Raw genomic sequence first — 25,226 nt, forward strand, 5'->3', positions numbered from 1 at the left:
AATAGTATAAAATAAAACAACTTGTCTTCTTTAGTTTCATCAAAGGTGCTTACAATATTTTAGTTTCATGCAAAACCGTCTTTAAATAAGGTAAATACAAATGCAAATCTGCTGACCATATGGTTGTCCTCTAGGGTTATTATCTAGCCTAGAACACTGTTCTTCCTAGCTGTAAACAACCTGAGGTTTTATATTTGTCTTGCCAGTGACCAAGTTGATAAGAGTTAAGTGAGTTGGACTAGGCAGTGGAATTGCTGTGTCAAGGGCAAACAAATGCCCTGCTCATACACAGGTCTGCATTCACCACACTTCAGCATAGCTGGAATAGGAAGTCAGCTGAGACTGCTGGTACGAGGTAACAGGTTAATGTGTCTTCTGGGTCCTCTGAAGAGGCCAGACTGTAAAGGAGGATGTGGGTAGTTCTGAACCTTAAAAGGACCAGGAAGACAGTGGTCAAAAGAATGAGCAGTCACTACAGTAATTTTCTCATGGAATTTATGTAGTTTTCCTTATTTTACCCACTGAATTGGCACAAGAAAACAAATACTTTCTTAGCGGTATCTTCTTCCCAAGGCCAGTCCTGCTTCAATCATTTAAAATATAGAATACAAATCACCTCGACTTTTATAACCTGCCTCTTTGAAAACGGTAATAAGAAGTATAATGTCATCTCCTTGACTTCTGTCTACTTCAGAGCGTAATATGAATTGTGAAATGTACAACTAAAGGACTCTAAGAATGCCAGGACAGGTGTATACATTTTGTCTAAGAGACTAACACAGGCAGCTACTGTTCCGTCTCACCAGCGAAAAGCTACTGCAGTGTACTATCTGAAATTAAATCCAAATACTCTCCTTGTTGAGCTCAGGTACAGCTACCAGGAGAGCTAAGCAGCATTTATTACCTAATTTGTTTATTCCTGGTAAGAACATTTGCAAACCACAGTGGTACTTCTAGAATACCTACAGAGAAAGGCAACCTTCCAGAAAGCAAATCATCTCCTTGGGGTAGAGCATGGAAGCCCTGGATAAGATCAAAATGTGGGACTCAAAGGCTCTCTGAGATAAGCTTTTGAAACACGCCTGTATTTAACCTTTAACCATAACACTTGACCTTAACTGAAATCAAGGTAGAATATTCAGCTGTTTACCTTCCACTGTTCACATTCCAAAGGGAAGGTAGCCTCTGAAAAAGAAGGTCGCAAAAATAAGTAAGCGTCTCCTCCTAGCTTCCGACAGAAGTAGTAGGGTTAAACAGTCACTCCTTTCTTTTAGTTTTTGGGAATGTCCAAAATCTCCAGCAAAGTAAATTTAGACTCGTGAATCTTAGGCCCAATAAAAATCCTAAGCAGTCTCTGAAAGCTCCTGCACCAGAAAAACTGGCTGCTTTAACCATTAGTTTACTAAATAAACAATAGGGTTGTCTATTTTGTGAGCTAATAAAATTAACATAGACAGGCATTCTCCCATAGTGTTACTCACACTCCATAAGGTCAAATGTGTTGTGGTTAAGTTAGTGAGCAAAGAGGTGTCCTCTTAAAATAACATGAGGTTTTTCATAAACGATAGATGCTCACCTATCTTGCTCCTTTAGATATTTAAAAAAAACAAAGTTAACTTCTTAAATTTAATTCCTTTTTTGAGTTGTATTCAAGCAATTAATTCTTTGCAAATATTTCTTTGCAGTAAGATGCACACCCGTTTTTCCTAAACTAGGGAGGAGTTCTGGGTTACAACTGTAGTTATGAGACAGTTTTGTCTGTTGTCACCCAAACAAATGAAATCAAAAGGGTTTTGTATTTTCTAGTTAAGACTATTTTTAAATGAAGTTAAACTGTTGTGAGTTGTTTGCTGATGCACAAACATAAGGGACCAGAATTACAGGAATAATGAGTGTTTTTTTTTTCCCTCTCTATACGTTGCGCCAGAAGAAATGGTCTACTTACTCACGCAGCTAGAAGCAGAAACACTATTGTACTGGGGCTTATCTTGAATCTGTTTTTAGAGATTAGAACTAAATAAACAGATAGCTCTGCTTCATTAGGAGAGGATCCTGTTTTGTGTAAAACTCGTGGGAGAGGCATTCCACGAGTTCACTTCTCCTTACTGTTACCTACAGACAATCCTAAAGCGATCATTTTTTGGAATTATTGGTCAGTATGCTTCATCTGAGTCCCTGTCTATCCCAGACCCCAAATCCTGTCCCAGGCCAGACGGTTTTAAAACCAAATCACATCAAACCCGAAAACAACCAACCAAACAGAAAACTGGTCTGGGAGGTTAGGAATTCTCCTTTTGAGGGCCAAAAAGATGCCAGGATAGCCAGAGCCTCAGGTGTTTCAGAAATCTAACTTATTATACACACGTCCCAGGGTAGTCGGCAGGGCCTTTGCACATTTCAGCTTTGAAGCTTAATGAAATTTCACACACAGGTGGAAAGCCTCTCTCTCCTCCACATGTACATTGGTTCCTCCTCTCCATTCCAATCTTCACTCCTACATAATCCATACCTGGTTTGATAGCTAGGACAATTTCTAGCTAGAATGTGGGAAAGATAAAAGAAAGAAAAGACACCTACCCTAGGTTAGAAATATTCAGGGAGCAAGATGTCCTAAAGATTCTAAATAAGAATGGGGTATTTTACTGTATATAAATGCTATCAACATCGGAGACGCAATAAACAGACGCACTGATCAGAAAAGGCCCACTCCTATAAATGCTAAAAAGAATTTGGTCCATGTGTATCAGAGAACACAAACACAGTTACTTTTTCTAACCCAAGTTTCTTGCCTGCTTTAGCTGGATCCTTTAAAGATAACTTTAAATGATTCTGTTTCATTAATGTGGGAAGGGGTATGATTTCTGATCTTGGGGCTGCAGCTACTTAACCAAACTATCAAGCTAGCTACAATGATGGTTTATCTGAAACAGTTCTTCAGAGCATGAGGGTTCTTTCTTGCATCAAATGAGTGAGGACTCACAGAGGGGAGAGAAAAAAAGGTACTTGTCAGTTTGAAAGCCACAGACAATTTATCTTTCTTTAATTAGATTGGGAGGAAAAAAATGAAGACCCCACTGTAGCAGGAAGAAGCAAGAGTCTCCTAGGGTCTGGCATCTGTAAGGAAAGGAGAAAAGAGTTCTTAGTTCCTTTCAATGACAAAACCACCAACTACATCTGACAATGGGCCACACAACTACAGCCCAATTAAAATCCCTTCATCTGCTCAAAGAATTTGTTGTTAATGGCAGAACACCAAGTACTTTCTGACCCTTAGCTCTTTATTACCACTAAGCACACAGAAACTTGTTAATTGAATTAAAAACATTCTCTACAGGGATCAACGTCCACTTCTTGTGTCAACAGCTTCGTGGGTGAGGAAAAAATCAGAACTGACCATTCAGACAACTGACTTCTCTAGACAATTCTGGATTAATTCCAATTAACTTGTATTGATCTTTTTCTCTTCTCATATACTCTATCTGCTTGTTAATTCAATAATATTTTTTGAGCTGTTACAATGCACATTAGGGGAACAAAAATTGGTACAGTATTACCTGCTCTTGAGGTACTTGGCTGGTAAAAAGTGGAGTTGTTGATAAAAACACAAATGGGATAAAGCATATTAAGTGAAAGGTGAATAAACCCTTTTCATGAATGTGCATTAAAAAAATTCTCCACACACTCTTAAGTTCCTTAAGGGAATAAGTCATGTCTTCTCTTTCTTTGGTGTGTGTGTGTGTGTGTGTGTGTGTGTGTGTGTGTGTGTGTGTGTGTGTGTGTGTGTGTGTGTGTGTGTGTGTGTGTGTGTGTGTATCCTTGCAAAGAAGAGAATTCTGTAACAACAGGCATTCAGAAATGATGCTTTATTTTTATTAGGAGGGTAAGAAGGTCTGTGGCTGTTTAAGGATTCTTATTTTCCCCCTCTGATTCCTCAGGGGTTACACAGAAAAAAAAAAAATTCAGTATGTAAGGAGTTCATCAGCAAAGAGCTAAGTTCCAGGGGGTAGGTACAGCTCAGTGGTAGAGCACACGCATAGGGTGCACAAGGTCCTGGGTATAATCCCTAGTACTTCCATTAAAAAAAAGGAAAAAAAATAAAGGGTTAAGTTCCAAAGCACAAAAGTGTTTAGTCTTAAGTGGCAGAGGGAAGATTCTCCTAGGCTTTCTTTCACCTTAGACTAGCTGTTTTTACTAGATAGCTATCCATACTGGATGAGCACCAAGAATCTTATGCAGTGTGTCAGAGAAGGAGTCAAAGTTCACCATTTACCAAGGTCTGTGTGTACTTTCTTGACACACCCCAGTGCAGTTGTGTCTCTCCCTTCTGGGGCCAAATCCAATTTTCTGGTTTCCAGATATATTTAATAATTTGATGTCAGAACCTACCAAGAAAAATGGCCAGTACCTAGAAGTAACTGATAAATATTACTGTTCAGAGTTCAGGCGTGTTTGCTTTTAGAATCTCTTTTCTGCTTCTCTCCAGAATAACAGTTTTGGTACAAAATGAACCCTAACTCATAGAAAAATAACTTGCTTCACTGTCCAGAGAAAAGAGAATGGACTAGAAGAAAACAGGCCAATTACTCATTTATTCAATAACTATTCACTGAAGGCCCCTGCAAGACAGTGGGGATGATCATCCCATTCCCAGCCCAATAATATTCCTTTTGCCAGAAGCAGTGTGACCTGACGACCTCAGCCAAGGCAGCATGTGAAGCATCAAACCTGGCTCTACTATGAGTACACAGGGTGACCTCAAAGAAAGGCTTCATCTGTGAAAAGTAAAAGATTTTGGTCTCTTCATATAGATTTTGTGAGGTTCTACTAAATCAAATATTCAGATAATATCAACAGTGCAAGACTCTTAGAGACCCAAAACTTTAGGTGCTCATTAAAAAGAGTGTGAATTTTTTGATGAGTATTAAACTGTACTGCACAGGGAAGAATTGCAGAGCAGTGAAGCACAACTCTCTGATTAATCTCAGTCCATTAAAAAGGCATGATAGATCTAGAATGCAACTTTGATACAAAAAAAAAGAAGAAAAAGGAAAAAGGCAATGTGTACCAACATTAGGGGAAGCAACTTGGCATGTTAACAGAATTCTAATTTAACTAGTAAATGCCTATTCATTAGCATGTAAAGCCATAACAGAGGCTATATACTTAAAAAACATAGGCACACACAAAGCTTTAATTTGGTAAGATAATCTGAAAGAAAATTGGACCCAAAGTGCTTTATGTCCAGTTAAATCTTGCTATCATCTGAAGAAACAGTGAAATAAAACTGAAACACTTACTTGATGAGATATTCAGTTACTGCGCATTTCCATCTATGAAGTAGAAATATTTCAAAATAAATACACATGTCAATTGAAATTCACTCCATCTCCTATTCTTACCAAACACAAATGACTTATTCCTGGGGTATATGGAATTACAATATAGAAGTAGAATTTAAAATTAGCGATTGGATTCTACTCAAGAGTATGAAAAACAACAATAACAACAATTCTCTATCTATCAAGCCCTGTGGCATATGATCTGGTGATCTCGTTTTGGGGAAAATGCAAGTATCCAGAGGGCAATGTTTAAAAGAGAACCCTTTAGCCATCGAAAAATTAGCTCAAACAGTGGCACAGATTCAAATATAGAGAATCTGAATTTGGAAGCAACATTAGAAAAAGAAAGTTTGTATTAAATAAACATGATAGTATCCTAAGTGTTCCATATGTGGGGATTTCTTTACTAGGGCGGTATGATATGAATTTAGTGCCTGTTTACTCAGCATGGTCTCTGAAGCCTAGGGAAGACACATGAGTATCATTCTTACGCTGGTTCTTATACTTTTATTCTCTACCCATTTCCTTTTAGGCCCCTGCAATCCAATTTCTAATCCCAATTCCTTATTGATACCGTGCCTTGAAAACCAAGGATGACATCCTCCTAGCCAAAATCAATAGCCTTTTTATTGGTCCCCAAATTTACCCATGGTATTTGATGTCTGTCACCCCCCCTTGAAAATAATCTTTAGGCTTCTATGATCTTGTATTTTCCTGTTACTAACCAGAATCAGGATTAGGGTGAAGTCAGTGAGGTGCTTAGGGTACAAAATTTAAGGAGACACTCACTCTCAGGGTCATGTGAGTGAAAGGTGTTCGGACTGAACATGTCTTTGAATAATTAAGACCAACTGTATTTAGCACAGTGAACAATGTAAAAGCATTTTGCCTCTATTTCACTTACTGTTTTTCCATGGCAGAACATACGGCAAAGACTTGGGAACGCGCATGCCTGAAGCCAGGTTACTCTTATGTTCCATAACTCTGTTGCTTGCGGGGCTGCAAAAAGAAAGACAAATTGACTATGCCAGCATATCTGTATTCTCCAGACAGGCACACACAAGACAATCAAAATGTGTTTTTTGTAATTTTGGGGAAAACAACAACCTACATTCTGAAATGTAAACACATTTCCATCAAAACATTCTTGAAATTAGAATGATTACCACTTTTCTGGAAAGCTCACTGTTCTGTACAGGCATTAAGATGGGTCTAACCATTTTCATTTTCCAGAAATTGAGATAAACAGCAATGCCATCTACTGTTCAGTTGTATGACAGGCTCATCAACTCACTCAAATATAAGATAGAAAATAAAATGCCAAGACAACCAAACTAAAGGGAACAAATCTCACTGAACTGAGGTAAAATTAAAATTGTACCAGTGGAATTCACCTCTAAGTTTTTCTATCTCAGTGCGTACACAAAATAAGGTACACTTAACAATAAGTAACTGACCTCACGAGCTAAGAAATAAAAATTGATAAGCACTCTATTTGAGGGAAAAAAATAAAGTCTAGCATGTAATTCCTTCATTTTCTAATCCAGAAATATTCTCATGTGGGTTTAAAGCTTGACCTTTTAAGGTTTGACGATCAAGCAGTAATGAAAAATCTTACAGATTTAAATTAGATACAAAATCAGTGGGAAGAAGAGATGCATTTTCTTCCCTACTCACCCGGTATTATGAATTGTCCAATCGCAAATCAAGAAATTTTAAGATTATGTTTTCCTTAGACGCCAGTTTTCTGAATAAAAATGATCCATGTGGTATAGCTAGAGAATTTTTTCAAAGCCTTAAAATAATGTGAACCTAGCAAAAAACCCAACTAAAACATTAGAATGTCTGGCGCCACTGTCTCCCTTGCTAGACTATGAGCTAGTATTTTTGTGTTCCCACAGTGATTAACATAAAGCATGCGACCTGCTTTTGAATCAAGGAATAAATAAGGAAAAAAACCCACCAAAACTATATCTAGACTAAATTACCACCAAGTAACATCATTAAGGAAAGAAGTCAATTCATGCTTTGGCAGCTTCTACTGGTAACAGAGCACTTTGATTTTGGGAGGCAGTGGTGGGAATGAGGCCATTCCACTTACCTGTTGTTGCCACAGTAGTTGGCTGTGCCCCAGACAAAAGGGGTGCTGGTCTGTTCCCACAAATCTGCTAAAGGAAGCAAAACATGGTTTGTGGCACTACAAGGCAAAACACCAACTCATGCTAGTTGAATTTGTAAGATGAGAAATAATAAACTTAAGTTTAGGGAAGCAAGTAAAAATTAATCAAGTACCCTGCCTAAATGACACAGGAGCAAGAATTTAACTGAAGGATAGAAGGATATAAACACAAGCTACATAAATAGTAATAAATGTACCTAGTAACAACCAAACACAGATGGTATAATATAATTTATGGAAAAAAACAGATGTAAAGAAGTGTTTTTTCCAATCAAGAGGGAGACTGTTACATGTGTCTGCGTAGCAATACAAATGAGTTTGTATTGGGGCCCAATAAAAATAATAAGGCATTCTGAACAACATGGTATGCTCATAAAAAAGGGAAATCTTCCTTCCGTCTAAAGCAAATGACTTGAGGTTTAGACACTGGGAAGAAAAAGATGTAAAGACACTTCACCTTTGTCCCAGTCTTCATCACAAGGAGGGCACTGCCATGTGCTCTCAGCCAGAGTCTCTTGTCCAAGGTTTCTGGTTTGGTTGACTGCAAGACAACAGAGATTCTGGCTTAAGAAAAGGATACTGCCAAGTTATTATGTTTAGAAGTGTTAGTGGCTTAAAAGGCTGCAGTATCCTAAAAGGTCTTTGTTTCTGAAAAAATGGATGGGATGAAAGCTAAATAGACAGGTCTTACCCTCTTGCCGACAGAAGGAAAGAAAGAGAAGCAGAAACAAAGATGTTTGCCATATTTATGGCAATAAAAGATTTTTATACTTAGATGAGTTATTAGTAAAATAAATCAGGTTGTTCAGAAGAGAAAGCAGTCTGACAAATACAACCTGACAACCTTTTGCTGATGAGGTAAAAGTCTCAAAGGCAGAAAAGTACTGTTCTTCAGAAATGATGAAAGTTAAAAATCAAGGTGATAATGCAGCATCATACAAATATGAAGGGGGTGATAACCTCTAGCACCGAAACATTTTAGCTGGTTATTAGTCTTACCTACATCCTGCTCAATACAGCTTTTGTCATCACAGGTCGAGATATGATGACTGATTTCAGCCCGAGGAACCTGATGACGAGCATTGAAGGGACAAGTAGCCAGTTTGTTTGCGATATCAGGATGATTCTATGGAAAAAAATTAAAGGGGTCCTTGTCCATAAACTTGTCGCTGAGCTATGGTAGGTGAACTCATAGTAGAAAATTAAGAGGGAATTACTTATCACTCATACAGACTATAGACACCTTACCTCAAAATCATCAAAACCTAATGACTGTAATGACTGACAACACAGATATTGGGGTTAAAGTGGCTTATATAGAAGCAAACAGTGAATTTAGGATTGGGTTTTTTGAACCATATTTTCTCCATTGTTTACTTCAGGGTCAAAGAATAGGGCAGCACAGCCTGTAAAGGTAGAGCTCTCAGGGTGTCTTTGAAAGCTGATATTCAAGGGCGAACAGTAACACTAAAACATACCCTTAGTCTGCACTGCGGTAGTGCCCCTGCTACTGCAGTACAACAGTGCTGGCAAACAGCCGCTGGAAGGGAGCTGCAGAAGAGGCAAACCCAGTGATTTTTCAGATTAACGCAGGAACGCTTATTTAAAGTAATGATGCCTGAAATGAAGCTCTGAACAATTTGGACTTTATTTCAGCTACTTCACTAAGGAAGAGCCCAAATGATAGACTCTATGCTGACCAAGTTTCTTATTTTAATACAAAACAAGAGAGTAAAACAAAGTGTTTAATATCACCCAAATCCTATGGTAAATTTACTAGCAATTAACAAATTTATTTATTAGGAGAAGTGAAAGGTGTATCACAAATGATACTTGAAGTAAAAATAATGTAAAGTGGGTGGGAGGGTGGAAAAAAATAGAGGCTGGAGAAAATTGTGAGGGCAAGTATCTCCGTGATTTTTGTAAGGGATATCAGGCATTCCAGCGCAAAGGTTTTGTGGCTGAAGATTAAGAGCATTAGAAGAGGCGAGTTATGATGATGTCTTTTCACCACCTGGCTCCCTTTCCCAACCTTGGGACATGTTTGAGAGCCTAGGGGAGGAAGCTGTGGTGGTATCTGCTGGTTCATATTGTCCAGGTTCAACCTTAAGGAATCCTTGCTCTGGAGATTAAAAAGAGCTGAGAAATAATCAACAATGGCATTGTGATCATGCCTCCAGGACTGCAAGAGAAACACCCTTTGAAGAATGCATACTTGAATTGTACGTAGGTTTGGATTAAATAACAGAATTGTCTTCCAAGTATAAATCCTGGCAGAACTTGGGCTTCAGTATCTGACATCTGTATTCTAATGATCCTTTCAAACTGCCTCAATTAATATATCAGCATTAAGTTAGCTTACGTCAGATAAGTCTACAGAAGGGTGACCAGAGAAAAAACTTTTTGAGCTGGTCCCCCCCCCCCCCCATAAGCTTACTGCTGAAACCTGGAGAAACAGTTATTTTTAGGAATAATCTTTTCTTGGGCTAAACTCTGGCTGTTCACCTTCTCTAAAATCTCCAAACAACAACAACAAAAAATCAGAAATGAGTGTTTTACAGTATTCCATCCTTATTAGGACAATGAACAGATCAAATTTACAAGGCAGGAGGGATTTTTCATTGGTAGCAAAAATTAGTGTTTCCTCTGTTTTACAATGGTTGAGAAGACTCCAGAGAAGCTGTTTATAAAAGGTGCTTTGTCATCAGTTGGGGGAAAAACTGAAACAAGAAAAAACTTATGCATGTAAGAAATAAACAAATTCCTTTCTATAAATGTTGGTATTTAACTCAAAGCAATTCTGGCATTCAACTAAAACACTTATGCTAAAATTATTTGAAATTTACAAAATTTGGCTTTTAAAAAGAACTCAGGAGGGCATCACAGGGCAAATTATGAAAATAATACCCTACCTTTCTGCACTTGATAAGATGATAAGGAAACCTGCAGGCCCTGATCTGGTGGTTTTTATCATAGGGGCATTGCAATAGCTTTTCAGGGTCCAGGGAATCGACTGAAAGAGAGAAAAATAGGGTGAGTATAAAGCTTAACAGGCCCTTGTAAAACTTCACCATCCCCAGCACATTGGATTTTTCAACAGAATCTGTAAGAATTGAACAAGACAGTAACAACAACTTGGAATTTTTGTTTTTAAACGGTGACTAAACATTTGAAAATGAAAATGTAACCCTGAAAAGATAAAACTGTTATCACTGAATCTTAATAAGTCCAGCAAAACCAGCAATCATGGGATGGGGTCTTAGTTCATATTTGGTTGCACATAAATATTGTTATTTTCATTGTTGGCTACCCTTACCATAAACAAAAAGTTAAATGAAATGAAATCTTTTCCTTTTCTAAAAGTGCTAATTCAGGGCCATTCTTATCTCTAGCTAGCTCAACCAGAGCTTCCTAGCCAGTATGCTGAGGGTTGGAATGGACAGTGTACCAATACACTGACGTGGGGTTACTACCCGTGAGTCCCCTACTCCCTAACCAGTCCTAGGGCAAGTTGAGGGTAGTAAATTCCCTTTACTAGCATCCTTGTCTATTTATTAGTATGCTATGACACAAAAAAAGTTGGTAAGTATGCCTCTGTATCAGTTGTATGTTCTATGGAGGCTTGAGAAATATTTATTGATTTCTTTCTGTCTGCTTTAATGTACTTCTGTAAGTAGTTCCTGATCTTTATATATATATATATATATATATATATATATATAGTTGAAGTATAGTCAGTTTACAATGTTGTGAGACCTTGGTTAATCTAGTTACCTCTCAAATGAAACCAAAACCTTTATCAGATAGGTGGTTTTACTTTTCATATTTTGGAACACAATGAGAAAAAAAGAGAATTCTTTAGTTGAGTGATTATCAAATTGGCCAGATGAAATAAAGAATAATCTGCAAAAACAGAACCTCCTGAGGTTAACACAACTGCAGATATATGGAGCTACTGTGTGAAAGAAAGCCCTTTACCCATATTGTGCTATTTAAAACTACCTTTAGAAGACTATACTTTCAGGGATCATTTCAAAAGTTTGTGACTAGAGAAGTTTCTCTGAATGTGTAAAACTACCCTTAGGCTTTTCAAAATGTCCAGGCTGGACCCCCAATTTTAACAAGCCTAGTTAAAGAAGGGAAATTAAATGGTTAAGCACATTCTGAATATATTATGAGGACAAGAGGCAACGTAATAAAATGCTGTTGCTACCAATGAAGGCAATAATAAAAGTGAAATAAGATAAACAATTTACATTCGATAAGAACCTTACAAACCAGAAAACTGCTATGAAAACCAGAGTCCAGTGGGGAATTTAAACAGACAGTTTCACTGGAAGAGTGGTAAACATGGAATAAACTGTTAACCATGATTGTGATGCAAATGAGCCAGAAAGGTGACTTGAAGGACAGAATGAATTGGAATGAAAAGTCTTAGAGGACAGACAGGCTTATTATGCCAACCAGGCTCATCCTGACCAGCAATCTTTTCAGACTTCTGAAGCTTCAGGACACCCAGGGAGAGTTTACAGATGAAATTCTTGTTAGTTTCCCTTCATTTAATCCATTCCATCACCAGCAAAAGACAGGGCATGTTGGCAGATGACAGACTAGATGTACCTTATGATTCATACCCATTAGACTGCCCATACAGTGGCAAACATCAGAGTTTATAATGATAGCTTCCTACCATAATGCCTTTTTTTTTTTTTTTTTTGGTCTCTGATAACTTAGGTCAGCTCTAAACTGAATTTCCAGATTAAAACACTTTTAAATTTTTTAATTAAAAAAACTTCATGGTAATAATACACCCATAACATAAAATTTACCATCTTAACCATTTTAAAGTGTATAGTTCTGTAGTATTGAGTATATTCACATTTTTGTGCAACCAATTGCCAGAACTTTTCATCTTGCAAAACTGAAATTCTATACCCATTAAACAACTCCCATTTCCTCCTCCCTGCAACCCCTGGCAACCACTATTCTACTTTTGGTTTCTTTGAGTTTGACTATTCTAGATACATCATGTAAGTGAAATCATACAGCACTTGTCTTTTTGTAACTGATTTATTTCACTTACCATAATGTCCTCAAGGTTTATCCACAGTGTATGTAGCATGTGATAAGATTTCCTGTACCTATTTTGCTATTTTTTTTATTTAATATATCTTAGAGCTCCTGCTATGTCCGTACATACAAGAAGTATTTCTTTTTCGCATATGGATGGGCCGTATATTCTTAATCAGGTTCTTTCCTGATGGACATTTGTTTCAGGTTATTTACTATTAATACAAGTTGTGATTAGCAATCAAATGTACACTTCTTTGTGCACTGTATGAGTATTTCTCTTGGGCAGATACTTAAAAGTGCTGCACTGAAGTATATATGCATTTCAAGTTGTAATAAAATACTATCAAACTGTTCAGCAAAAATTTTGAGTGGCTTTCTGGGAATATAACCTATTTTGGAAAATAAAGTGGGCCCTGTGGACAAGCATCCTCCAAAAGCATATACTCAAATGTTCCTCACACTTGGGTAGGGCCCAGAACCCATGGTGAGAAATGGAGGAAACTTCATGAAATAAGGAACTAGACCTGTCAAGAGTACCACCGGCTAAGAGGCACTGCCCAAAGACAGAATTGGAGATCTTCAGGAATCTATCAGATTAAGGTTAGACTTTTAGGTCAATATGGTAAAAAGGTCAAGTACATTGGAAAGCAGTGTTTCTCACACTTTAACATGATCCCTGGTGTTAAATCACTTGAGGACTGTGTTAAAGTGCAGATTCTGATTCAGTAGGTCAGAAAAGAGGCCTGAGATTGTGCATTTCTAATACACTCCCAGGTGATATTTTTATTTTTCTTTAATTGTAAAACAATTAAGCTTAATTAAGAAAGACACAGATAAACAGAAAGAAATGCCATGTTTTTCAATAATCAAATATAGACTTAAAGGAGCTGATTCTTTCATAAGCCAACTTATTTATTAAGTTTATTTAATCACAAAACAAATAAAATTTAAAGTATACAGAATTCATCTTTTCCTTATTTCTTTAACAAACACCTACTGTACCAACTATGTAAAAAAGTTTGTGCTATGTAGCAGTAATTAAAAGACCCATGTGATATTTTTCTAAGAAAAAAATTATCGCTGAAAAAAGTAAAGAATGAGACACATAAAGGAGAGATGTTGCTTTCTAATAGAGAGCAGTCAGCTTCCAAGAATAAATAAATATAAATCTATATCTCACATTTATCTCACATGGGCATTTCAGATTTTAATTAAAATACTGTAAGAAAAATTAAGGTGGGTGAAGAAGGGAGCCCTAAGGAAGATCAAGGACAATCAGCCTTCCAGATCCATGATCCTTAAAGTATGGTCCTCAGATTAGCATCATCACCTGGTAACACGTTAGAAATGCAAATTCTTGGGTCCCAGACCTTCTGAATCAGAAATTCTGGGGGTGGGGTCCAGCAACCTGTGTTTTAATAAGCCCCCTAGGTGATTCTGTTGCATGCTAAGGTTTGAGAACCTCCGTTGTAGATATTTAATAAAGGCTGTTTCCATGTAATTTCTGTATGTTGGTGATAAAGTTTCTACTGGATTCTTCCGTGAAGGCAGAATGGGACTAAAACATCCTTTAGTTGGAACTTATAGAGATTCTGAGCAAGACAGCAATGTTGGAGAGAAAGTAGGTCCTGTTGATGAGTTTCATTCACTCAGATGTCCCTCACGCTTGGTCAGGGCCTAGAAACCACAGTGCCTTGCGGTATCAGTAAGGCACTGCATATAAACAATGTACCAGACTCTGGTTTGACTCTGCCCCCAACCAACTATGTAACTTTGGGGCAAATCAATTAATTTAGGTTGTTTTCTCAGTTGTAAAATTTGAGTGTTAAATGACATGACTTTTCAGGTTTCTCTTGGTTCTACACTTGTCTGATTCTAGGTCTGCTGGCTCCCTTTGATTTGCTGGGCCACCTAAGATTCCTAGATCACGTGAGACAAAGGAATTCTCCCTAGGATTTCTTTAATCCTAAAAACTCAGTGTACATCAACATTATTATATATACCACATTATCTCTCAAAATAAAAGAAACCAAGGGTTACTCTTCTGTGTCATTAACAGAAAAACAAGTCCTGAGGAATGAAAATGCTCCATTTAGTAAAAATATAGCTTAACACAGGTGTCCCAACTGCAGCCTTTTCAAAACTCAATTAACTTTCTCATACCTCTTTATTTAAATTTCAAATGTCTTATTTCAAATTTGGGCACTTCTCTACATTACTAAAACAATCTCTGGGGAGACTGTTTCTCTTTGGCAGGTTAGCAAGAGACTTGATTCTTTCCCAACACAATAAAGGTCTCATAAGGCATAAAACTAAGTGTAAGTAATTTAACTTATTTTCTAAAAGCAACAAGAAGTACATACTGTAGGTTTCTTCCATATTGGAAATGAAGGAGCCAAATCCAAGTGCTGTGGGAAAGAAATAGCAGTGATTCAGGGAATCAGAAATGAAATGTATCAAATGTAGCTCTAAGAAGTGGAATCAAACTGGAAAAAGTTACCCAGGTTCAATACAAAAAACCCTTATAGTACCTCCCTCTCCCAAATAGTTTCTCCTCTTTAAAGCATTCTTTACTACTTTGAGGCATTTTAACATCATTGACTAATTCACACTCTTGGAATAAATTTTAGGGCTCATAAACAGTTAAGAAAAAAACATATATGTGCCTAGTAACTTAAACTGTATTCAGGCGATGTCAGCCTATTTTCAGTGCCATTACAACAGCCTGTTATGTTACTGTTTACCATCTATTAGGGCTTGATGCTATTTAAGGTTAGCGGGGGCAAATCAAGCCCACGAGAATACTGTTATTTAAACTTCAGGATAAACAAAAGAATAGGGTACTATTTTAAAGCTCTCCTGTCAAGTCCTTAAAAATACAGGATGGGCAGGCTGTCAGGCTTGCTTCCCCCCTGGGACCTGAGAACACTGGAAGCCTATGTCAGACTATACACTCAATCCATCCAACATGCCCAGAGACATTCTAATTTACTATTTCTATGACTTTTCTTAAACATGATCAGGAAGTGCCACACTTTTTCCAATGATGCTTCACCTCCCCTCTCCCCACCCCCCAATCTCCTATGCTAAAATGGATAGGCTTGGTTATTTAAGTCTCTCCAGTTAGTACTCATTCTTTTTACACATTGAGGGAGCACTGCTGAATGTTAGGACTTAAGAACTGTTCATTTCATATTAACACAGTCACAAGAAAAAATCTGTAACAGAAATGCGGAAGATTAAAAGACAAGAACTGTTTCTTTAGTTTGAATCCTTTTCTACCTGAGATCCCCCCTGCTGAGCACTGTGATTAAATAAACTTATCATTATGAGAAAAAACTAAATTTATATAAAACCATCCCCATAGGAAACTTCTGAAAATAGGCTAGCTTTACAGCTATTGCCTCCAGAACCAGCTCTCCTTTGGCCCCGCATGCAATTCCACACCCCTTCCCCCCATTCTATGACATAAGCAGCCTTGGAACCTATGATAAGAAACACAAGCGATCAGCTGGAACTCTAGTTTAGTAATTTGCTGCAGAGCCCATTTGTAAATGACAATTATCAGTGACCAAACTGCCATAAAAAATATTTTTCATGCCTGGATTAAGAATTCTGACCTTCCTTTTGACATGTTTTACTTACACACAATTAGTTTATACTTTTTCAATAAAAATAAAAGAATTGGAAGGAAGAACCGAGTACTATTACTTGATTTAAAGGTATTTAAAGGAGTGATCAGTGCCAGATTCATCTTCTTGTAGAAGCTACCCTATCCTTTGGGGGCCAAAAGACTAATTACAGTAGATTAAGAGTACTGGAATCCATAACCTCATCATTCAGCCCTGCCCTTTTAATTATCTTCCGTATCAAATTGTTAGGACTTCTTTTACCTTTTCCCTAGCACTAGACCATGGTGAAATGTACAAATTACACTAAGCAGTTAAGTTTAGGGGCTGGCTGTAGTCTGAAGCAACTGGTTAAACTCTTAACAGAGCTGGGGGTCTCAGTAAAACCATCGTTTTTATCCCTTTCAACAAAACAATCTGAGTCGTTTAAACAACGGGACTAAAAAGGCGAAGGTGGGGAAGGTGGTTAACCTAAAGGAACAGAGACAAAGGAGCCAAGAAGGCCAAGGGCCTAGAGGGGAGGAAGGCCCTCGAGGGGACGAAGCCCGAAGCCGCGACGGAACCACCGGTTGCCAATACATCGGCGCTGAGAACCCATGAGGCCGAAAGCTCTGAGCAGAAAAGGGAAAAGGGAAGACAACTAGACGGTGAAGGATCCCCAGCCCACAAAAGGTGAGTTGTTCGGAAGCCCCAAGCCAGGACCGGGGCGCGTCTCCTACCTTGGCCGAGACACGCTCTCCGCTCTCCCAACTCTCGCCTTCGCCCCACACCCGCGCCCCAGCAACGCTCACTTCCGGCCCCTGACGTTGGGGGTGGGGTTCCACTTCCTGTGACGGAGGGGTGGGCGCAGCGTGGGCGGGGGGCTCGGCTGTCCGCCTTCTGGGTCCTCCCGCATCAGCTCCCCCTGCTTCAGCTCCCCCTGCCTCAGCTCCCCCGCCACCTCCCTCCCCACCTCGGGCGCGTCCTCCTCTGGCCCCCAGAATGACCGGGGCCGTGCGTGGGCCGAACTCGCACTGCTTTCGCTGGTGACCATCTTAGAAAAGAGAATGAGTGCTTAGAAATGGCACTCGAGGAGGAACTGGGACTCGTTAGAGGTCGATCGATGCTGGTGAGAAAGAAGCCTTGTTTGTGGAAGTTGTTCAGATAGAAAGATAGTTTAGATTTTGAGGGGAGGGAAGCGGAAAATTGTAAAGGAGATATAAGAAGACAGAACAACACCCCCCCCCCACCCTCCCAGCCCCCAAAACGAAAAAAACTAATCACCAAAGGACAGGAACCTTTTTGTTTAGCACGCAGTTGTAGAATCTCAAAATTCAAAAGTCAGCAATGGTTTGTCTGAGAATGCTTGGTAGGATGGGTGCCCTAGTCAGATTAAAGGGAGATTTAACCTGACAGTGGAAAACTAAACATATATTGTGAGCCTTTGCTCTGGAAACTGTGATACGAAAAAGAAAAAGTGTAAGCAGCAGTTCTTGTCTCCAAGGTACTAGGATAACAGGCCCCAACGTGGCAGCATATTAGATGCCTAAAAAGGTGGTTGAGACTGTAAATTCATATTAGGAAGAAATCGGTGGGGCACAGAGTGACCTGGGGAGGGCTATGGAGAAAAGGGACTTGTGGCCTTTGAAGATTACACATAAAAAAGGAAAGAGTTGACACTACAGGTAGATCTGGTAATAATACTTTTCAAAACCAGGAGTAAAAAATGTGATGTCACAGATTTTTATATTGGTAGGAGGTAAGAGGCAGTCTGGGAGATCAGTCTGAGTGCTGAAATATTGCGGGTTTAGAACATTTCAGTGGTTTACAGAACCAAAATATGATTGCTAACATGTCAGTGGTTTACAGAGACAAAATATGATTTAGGGGAAATCCAGACAGTAAGAGCTAAATGTGGCTTTAGTGAAAAGGATCATGGGAGTAGGATATTTTATTTTTACATGAATAATAGCTAAACATTGTTACCAGTTTTTTTTTTTTTTTAATTATCATCCCCAGGGATTCAGGGAGTGTGCTTCACAACCTTTGGTTCATATTAAGACCCTAAAAAGAAACATGTTGATGGAAACAGGACCCAGGCCATTCTTGTTCTAGGCTACTGGTTTTTAATCTTGTCTGTACCTTAGAATCATCTGGGGAGCTTTTAAGACATACTATGCCAGGTTCTGTCCCAGACAATTAATCAGAAAGAGCTGGGCATAGTTATTTTTAAAAAGCTGCCCAGATGATTCTAATGTGCAGTCAGGGTTGAGAACCACTGAACTAGGCATTGTTTTGAATTTACAAAAGCTATTCCTTCACTTAGATGGAATGGATAATTCCTGTGAAGGAGGAGCAAGCTATTAAAGTGCTTCTTGAAAGATGATTGCGAAGAATGAATGCTTCATTGCAAGCTTAACACAGAGCATGTTAGAAAAAGCTGCTCTTTTGGCAAATTTCAGATTGTTAAGAATATCTTAAAGTAATCTTTACGAAATCCTCTGGATTTATCACAACTTCATTCACGCGAAATTAGTGAGGCCAGTGTGATTTGAAGCGAAATGTGATTTTTCAGGATTTAAATTACAGTAATCTGGTGAAATGGTTGACACTGTGATCCATCCATTCTTTTCATTCAGATAGATACCTGCAGATTGAAATTTCTGGGGAAGAGCGAGCTAAGACCTTGAGAGGACAGGGAGTGGATACCAAACCAGAATCCCAAGTCAGGCTTCACTGCATTCAGTGATGCCTTGTCAGGGTGACAGGCTCCTGAGCTGATAAAGCTGTTCCATTTAGCAGCAGTGAACAAGCCCACCAACTTTTAAGCAAACAAAAGCCAAACCTGTCTTTCAGTGGTGGCGATTTTAAAATAAAAATGCACCACACATCTGTTCTTTCCATTCTTAAATGCTTGGTTCGTTCCTTTCTAACCCAGAAAGTTCCTTTATCTGAGATGCCTGCTGAGCTTTCTTTCAGACTGACTTTCCAGCCAGGTTGAATATTTTTGAAAAGGAAAAACAAAGCAAACAAAACAACGAGAGACCAAGGCATTTACACAGGTTCATTCTAAGAGCTAGCTGAGATTAATACCCTAAACTGAATCTGATCCTTGCTGGTTCTATCTGTGGGTATACTTGCATTTATCCCTAAGTTATAGATTATGTTTTTAGAGTGAATAGTTATTAGTTAAAAATAAAGACTGAAGTAATGAGTAAAGAGATAGATCTATATGCTAGTGATTGGAGGGAAAAAATGTATGTTAGAAGGTGAGTTTTCTCAGCTTTTAGAATTGAAGGAATCCCAGTAGGTTCTCAGATTCTTTAGAGTTTTTCAGTGTTTCAGAAAGCCTGATAAAACTTAAACTTCTGCCCATCAGAAGCCTAAAACATTAAATTTCTTTGTTTCTGGCTTGAATTTTATCAACTAAGTCCTGGTTGTCTCATCTAATTATTTCTGATTGGTAGTTAAGTGTGTAATTTAAAATAGGAACATTATTCAATATGTGCAGTTGCAAAATATTTCAAAAAGAGATTTATGGGGGAACATAATAGATGTTCTTATTGGTGAGGATAGACTGGAAAGTATTGCTTTAGAGGAGGGTGAAAAATTGGGGCTAGTTACAATTTTTCAGGGAAAGTAGCAGGGAGAGGTGTTCCTACCAGGGAGCCATTGGAAATAAATTTGTGTTTAAAAAGAGGTACTCCTGGGAGTTTGCCAAGAATAGCCAACGGCCTGCTCTAGAAATACAGGATGATACAGGATAAATGAGAAAACCAGTGGTGATTTTTGTTTTGTTTTGTTTTGTTTTTACTTTAAATTCATTCTGCGTCCTAATATGTAAATATTCTGTACCCGTGTAATCTACATTGCCTGTACTTGAGCAATCTGTTCTCTGTGTTTTTCCTTGACTTTTAGGTAGTTCCTTTCCCCAGGACTCAGCAACAAATAGCCCCTCACACCTTTCCTGATGCTGGCATCTAAGGTGCAAATTGTTAAGTCAAAGTTTGCAAACTATTGTTAGTATTGCTTTGGCAAGGGTTAATGAACAGATATGTAAAGAAATGGAAATTTCTTAAAAAAATTTTGTTGAAAAGATGGTAGAATGGCAGAATTATGCTAAAAAAATTTTACTTACTAAAAATTGTGGAAAGAGCTATTCTTGTACAGAACAGTTCTAAAATTCTAATACTACTATTCTTCTGATATTATTTTAAGGAATGTCAAATGTTTAAACCCAAGAATCATTTTGTTTTTGAAGCCTTCTCCTAACCTCTGCCTGGAATTAAGTTCTTACGTTTTCTTATAACCTCCTTTCCTCCCAGCATGTAGTAACCTGTGTGTCATACCAGTAGTTCTCAAAGTGTGATCTCCAGACCAGCAGCATGAGCATCACTTGGGAACTTGAGAAAATGCAAATTCTTAGGCCTTACTCCCGACCTACTGAATCAGAAACTCAGAGGTAAGATGTCCTACAATCTGTGTTTTAATAAGCCCTCCAAGTGATTTTGATGCCAGCTAAAGTTTGAGAACTGTTGCTTTATACTATAGTTGTCACCATTGTTCCCTCATAATGGACCATGGCCAGTATAGTTCTTAACGTAGTGCTTCAAGCTGAGTAGATACTTGATTATTTGACTTGAGCACGTAGGTATACTTTCTCAGGAGCTGCAGCAACTGTAAAACATCATCTATCTTGTAAGAGAATATGTGGGAAGAGGAGACTAAAATATTTGAGGTTTTTTTTTCTTTCCCTGTTTTATACCACAGCTGTTTGGAAAGCCTGGATAGAAAGGCCCCATAAAGTGTGGCCCAACAAAAGGATAAAGATGTGGAACCAATGAGAGATGTTTTGGTACGTATCTAGGACGTGAGTAATGGGCCTTAGCGCTATTTTCCCCGCAGTTCATACTGTGAATGTAACGGTAGAAACCTTAAACCCGATTTTAGGGAAGAAACTTTATAGCTGGAAAGTCTTATTACTGGTACATAAATATAATTTAAATTGCCTTGATGGGGCTTTTTGGTGAAGATGAGTGAACCTGGTTACCAAGGTTTTTGAGAGGTTGATTTATTCAGTATAAATATTTAGCCCTGAGTCCTGAATCTCTTTTCACTCTACCACGTGTATGTAGTATAGAGTCTCCACATTCAACAACTTTGATTTTGTGTGGGCACAGGACTAGTGCATGGGCAGATCATGCCTCTCCTAAAGCAGAGTGCAGTTTCATAGTAATAAATCAGAATGAAACTCCTTTTAGTAAATGGAGGTAAATGGAGACATAAGCTACCTGTTGTGGGAGCTTGGGGGAATAGCTAGGACTTTGGGGAATCTAGGCAAGCTTTGAGGCAATTATTTTTAAACTCTGGCTTTTTTTAAAGTAAGTATTTTTCCATAAGTTTATTTGGTCTTTTTGAAGCTTTGACCAAATGTCATTTTTGAAGCCAAAAAGTGATGCTTTAGCTTCTATTATGCCTTCTTCAGAGGAGCTGAAATCCTTTAAAGCAGTATTTGAGTCGATCTGGCACCCACGTTTTAAATGACACAAGTGCCTAATCGATGTTTTATTTCTTTAGACTTAGGGTGGCTGACTTGGTTTGTCTGGTTGTTATTCCAAGATAATTATTGTTCCCCCTTTCAAGCTCAAGAGTATCCTGGTTTGGAGGAAGAATTATGGGTTCCCCTAGTTAAGACTGCATAGTCTTTTAGGATAAGATTCCATATACCTAAAATGTGATAAAGGAAGATATCTTTATCTTTTGGGGACTTTTTTCTCCTCAGAAACATTCTGATGTTAATATACCAAAGTATAATTTGTCTGATGTTAATATACCAAAGTATAATTAAAAAAAATTCAGAATATGTGTAAGGTCTTAGTCAAGAGATAAAAGTAAATCTTGTTTATATTATGTAAAGCTAAGGGAGAAAGTCAGTAGCCCCCCACCCCCTCCACTTTGTACAAAATATGCTAGAATGTGCTAGATGCTAAAAGTGTCTAGTTGTTCTCCCTTCTGTTTTCTACTTTAGAGAAGAAAGAAGAAAGATCATTTGAAAAGAATCTAGAAAATACTTAGGGATGGATGAGACTCCTAAGGGCAGAAAATATTCATTTGACTAAAACTTCTACTTTTGATTATAGGTGTAAATATATCTGAAATAATCAGTAAACTAGCAAAACCTCAAACTCATTATTTTAAAAGGATTAGCTAGCTGCAATAAAAATTACAGCTTAAGAGGAACTAATTTGGGCCTATTTTCAATTGGGTCTTGGTTCAGTTTAAACACTGAGTATTTGAATATCTCCTGGGTGCCTGGCACCAGGCTAGTGATGTAGTAAATATAAAGCAGTATGTGATTCTGACTTCCCTCATGAAGGTTTGTGCTATGGTTGAGTTTGGAGACAGGGAACGTTTAAATGAGATGAGAATTAAGAATTGGACTTAAAAGCTAGAACAGGGATTTGAATGGTTTAAGGGCAAGGGGTGGCATTTTAAATGAACAGACTGGAAAAGAATAACGCATATTTAACACAGGAGTAAACTGACTTCTGTGGAGTTAGGAAGATAGATTTAGAGCCATGTTCCAAACTCTGCTTATCGTAAGACGATACCTTTTAAGTATGGAAGATTTGTGTGGAGAATTGATTGAAGAAGGTTGATATGATGGTCATATGGTAAATGACTTGGAGGTAGGAGAAGAAAGTTGGAGAATAAGGAATCTAACTAAGGAAAAGCATTATACCCTGCATGATGACTGTATTTTCCCTACTAAGGGAAATAGGCAAATAAGCCCTTGAGCTATTTGGTTGACAAATGAGGATATGAAAACAAGGCAAATAAACCAAAGCTTATCATAGGAAAAATATTCTTTATTTAATTAAATAAAAACGTATTCACATGCCAACAATGGCAAGAGTTGTTACCAAGAGTTGTTGTCAAGTTGTTAACAAGAGTTCAAAACTTCAGAGCTAAGATTTCTCCAAAGTTTAAAAAAGACTTAATAAATCTTCCATCTGCTGGCTCTTTAATCACAACTCCTCCATCAGTTTTTGTGACCTAACGGTAGAAAGAGAACACTGAGGGGGTGTCACTTTGATAGCGAGCATTTTTATCAAAGGCCTAAGCTTGATGTGCGTTAATAGCATTTCAAATAAAGGTCTAGACAGCTCTTTCTCCAAAATCAGATTTAAAGCCAACATGACTTTTCCCTGCATTCTATTGTGTGTGGGAAAGAGGACTTAGAATAGAAAATATGGTTTATTTTTTAAAGAAGAAAAGCTTGTCTAAGAATCTTTGAAAATTTAGAATACGACATTAGTGATATTAGTTAAAACTATGTTGATATATTAAAAATGATGTTAATATACTTAAAAAATTACTCTACCGTTTCTCCAGGACTTCTGGTTGTTAGGATGTTTATCATCCATAGTCTCTTTTTAATGTCTTTTGAGTCACTGTAGGAGATGATCAAAGGAGGAAAGTTAGCTGGAAATCAGAACTAGAGAATTAGATAACCATTCTGGGAGATTAAAGATTATTTTATCAAAAACAGTTTATCACTACATGTCGGAATAGGAATTATTGGTTTTGTGCTAGCTTCTGTTTCATATAGTTCCTTTGCACTTTCCCTCCCCACTATGTATGTGGTGGGGAACTCCACTGATGTCTCCTGTAACTCTTGGCTGTGCCCTTCAAGCTTGTGTGTTTGGAGATCCTGACCTGGTTCATGTAGAGTATATTAATCCTTTCCCTTTCATAGCTTTAGGAATGGGTTTTTTATTCCTTGAAAATCTTATGCAGAATTGAGAACCGTGTGTAATCAAGTCCTTGATGGATTAAAGTCATAAGTGGAGCGTGAGAGAAGAAATGGAAATACTCTGAGCCTGTGAATATAGCTCTTTTAAAACCTGTAATTGAATCTTAGGCATCTGCCATGCGTATGATCTAGTGGCCAGTCCAACTTAAAGGTATTCTGCTCTCTATTCCAATAACTTGTATAATGATTTATCTTACCTTTCACAAAACAGCATTTTTGGAGCAAATGTCTTAAGGACAAATAAAGGAGAATGATGTGTGTTATCTGGAAAGAAGCAAAGGAGGAAGAAGTAACACAAGTACTAAGCATTTTTATATTGCAGGGAAGGCTAGCTGGCAGCAGAGATTTGAGTCTCCCTTCCATAGTTGTTGCTGGAAAGTGGGGTTGCTCTGCCAGTCAACCTGCCTCCATTAGATTGGCATGGTCATGTAACTAGTTTTTGCCAATGAGAAGTGAGTGGAAGTATTCTCTTCTGGGCTGAGGTGGTTAAGAGGCAGCTGTACCTTCCTCATTCTCTTTTTGTGGCTGCTTGGGAAGCCAGGTGTGGAAGGTGACAGTCAAGAGTTAGGAAAGACCCTGTGTTCTTGAATCACCACCCCCACAGAATACTTGGACTGAATTGTAGACAAGGAAACTTCTGCTGTGTTAAATCATGATATTAACACAATTTGAACTTTATCTATTACAGGAGCCTGCATTGCTCTAACACACACATACATCTTTATTCAATATTAATCTACCTTATGAGGTAGATATTATTCCTTTTATAAATGAGGAATATGTGTTTGAGAAGTATCTTTCCTGAAAGCCAAAGCAACTAGTTGAACCTAGATCTGATGGAAAAGCTAGTGAGTTCTCCAATATACTGTGCTGCATCTTAGAGAAAGGATATCACTTGAGATAGGACAAATCCCAACCTTCCAGATTACAAGTTTCAGTTTATACCAGTAATTTTTTCTGTGGAAAGTGACTAGGTATTGATAAGATAAGAATCTTTTAGCTGTTGTAAGTGAATTTAGATTTTAATTAGACTCCTTTTTTACTGGATTGCCTCTCCAGAGACAGATGAAATTCTCAGATTTACTCTTTTTTGATTGTTTTGGTGACGGATTTTGTGGGAGGAGTATTAAGAGTTAATTACTTCAGGGTTGCAGTGCTTATTAGCTATAGAGGGCTTAGAGTCCAGCCTTCACTAAGGACTGTGTTCACCC

The 25,226-nt window shown here is 38.0% G+C and overlaps 1 protein-coding gene and 1 pseudogene across 2 annotated transcripts; one reads left to right on the plus strand and one right to left on the minus strand.

The window, feature by feature from the left end:
* Positions 1-3,015: 3,015 nt before the first annotated feature.
* On the minus strand, positions 3,016-17,005 carry GTSF1 (gametocyte specific factor 1). Of its 2 annotated transcripts, none has more exons than XM_010994088.3 (9): positions 16,940-17,005; positions 14,955-14,999; positions 10,431-10,531; positions 8,518-8,644; positions 7,976-8,059; positions 7,441-7,504; positions 6,244-6,338; positions 5,298-5,330; positions 3,016-3,114 (listed from the first exon to the last, which is right to left on the minus strand). In XM_010994088.3, exons 2-8 carry the CDS (start codon positions 14,968-14,970, stop codon positions 5,314-5,316), a joined length of 504 nt encoding a protein of 167 aa, XP_010992390.1. In that variant the 5' UTR covers positions 14,971-14,999; positions 16,940-17,005; the 3' UTR covers positions 3,016-3,114; positions 5,298-5,313. The 2 variants fall into 2 exon arrangements, with proteins under 2 accessions (XP_010992390.1, XP_031318231.1); XM_031462371.2 differs by having other exon boundaries at positions 7,441-7,507.
* LOC116156604 (small nucleolar RNA U3) lies at positions 11,527-11,623 on the plus strand (annotated as a pseudogene).
* Positions 17,006-25,226: the final 8,221 nt, after the last annotated feature.

The sequence above is a fragment of the Camelus dromedarius genome, chromosome 11 (genome assembly GCF_036321535.1).
Source record: "Camelus dromedarius isolate mCamDro1 chromosome 11, mCamDro1.pat, whole genome shotgun sequence".
NCBI lineage: Eukaryota > Metazoa > Chordata > Mammalia > Artiodactyla > Camelidae > Camelus > Camelus dromedarius.

Coding starts and splice junctions, on each gene's coding strand:
- GTSF1 (XM_031462371.2), bottom strand. Junction 8,060..8,517: donor CTGTATTGAGCAGGATGTAG/GTAAGACTAATA, acceptor GTTGTCTTGCAG/TCAACCAAACCAGAAACCTT. Junction 7,508..7,975: donor TGATGAAGACTGGGACAAAG/GTGAAGTGTCTT, acceptor TGCTTCCTTTAG/CAGATTTGTGGGAACAGACC.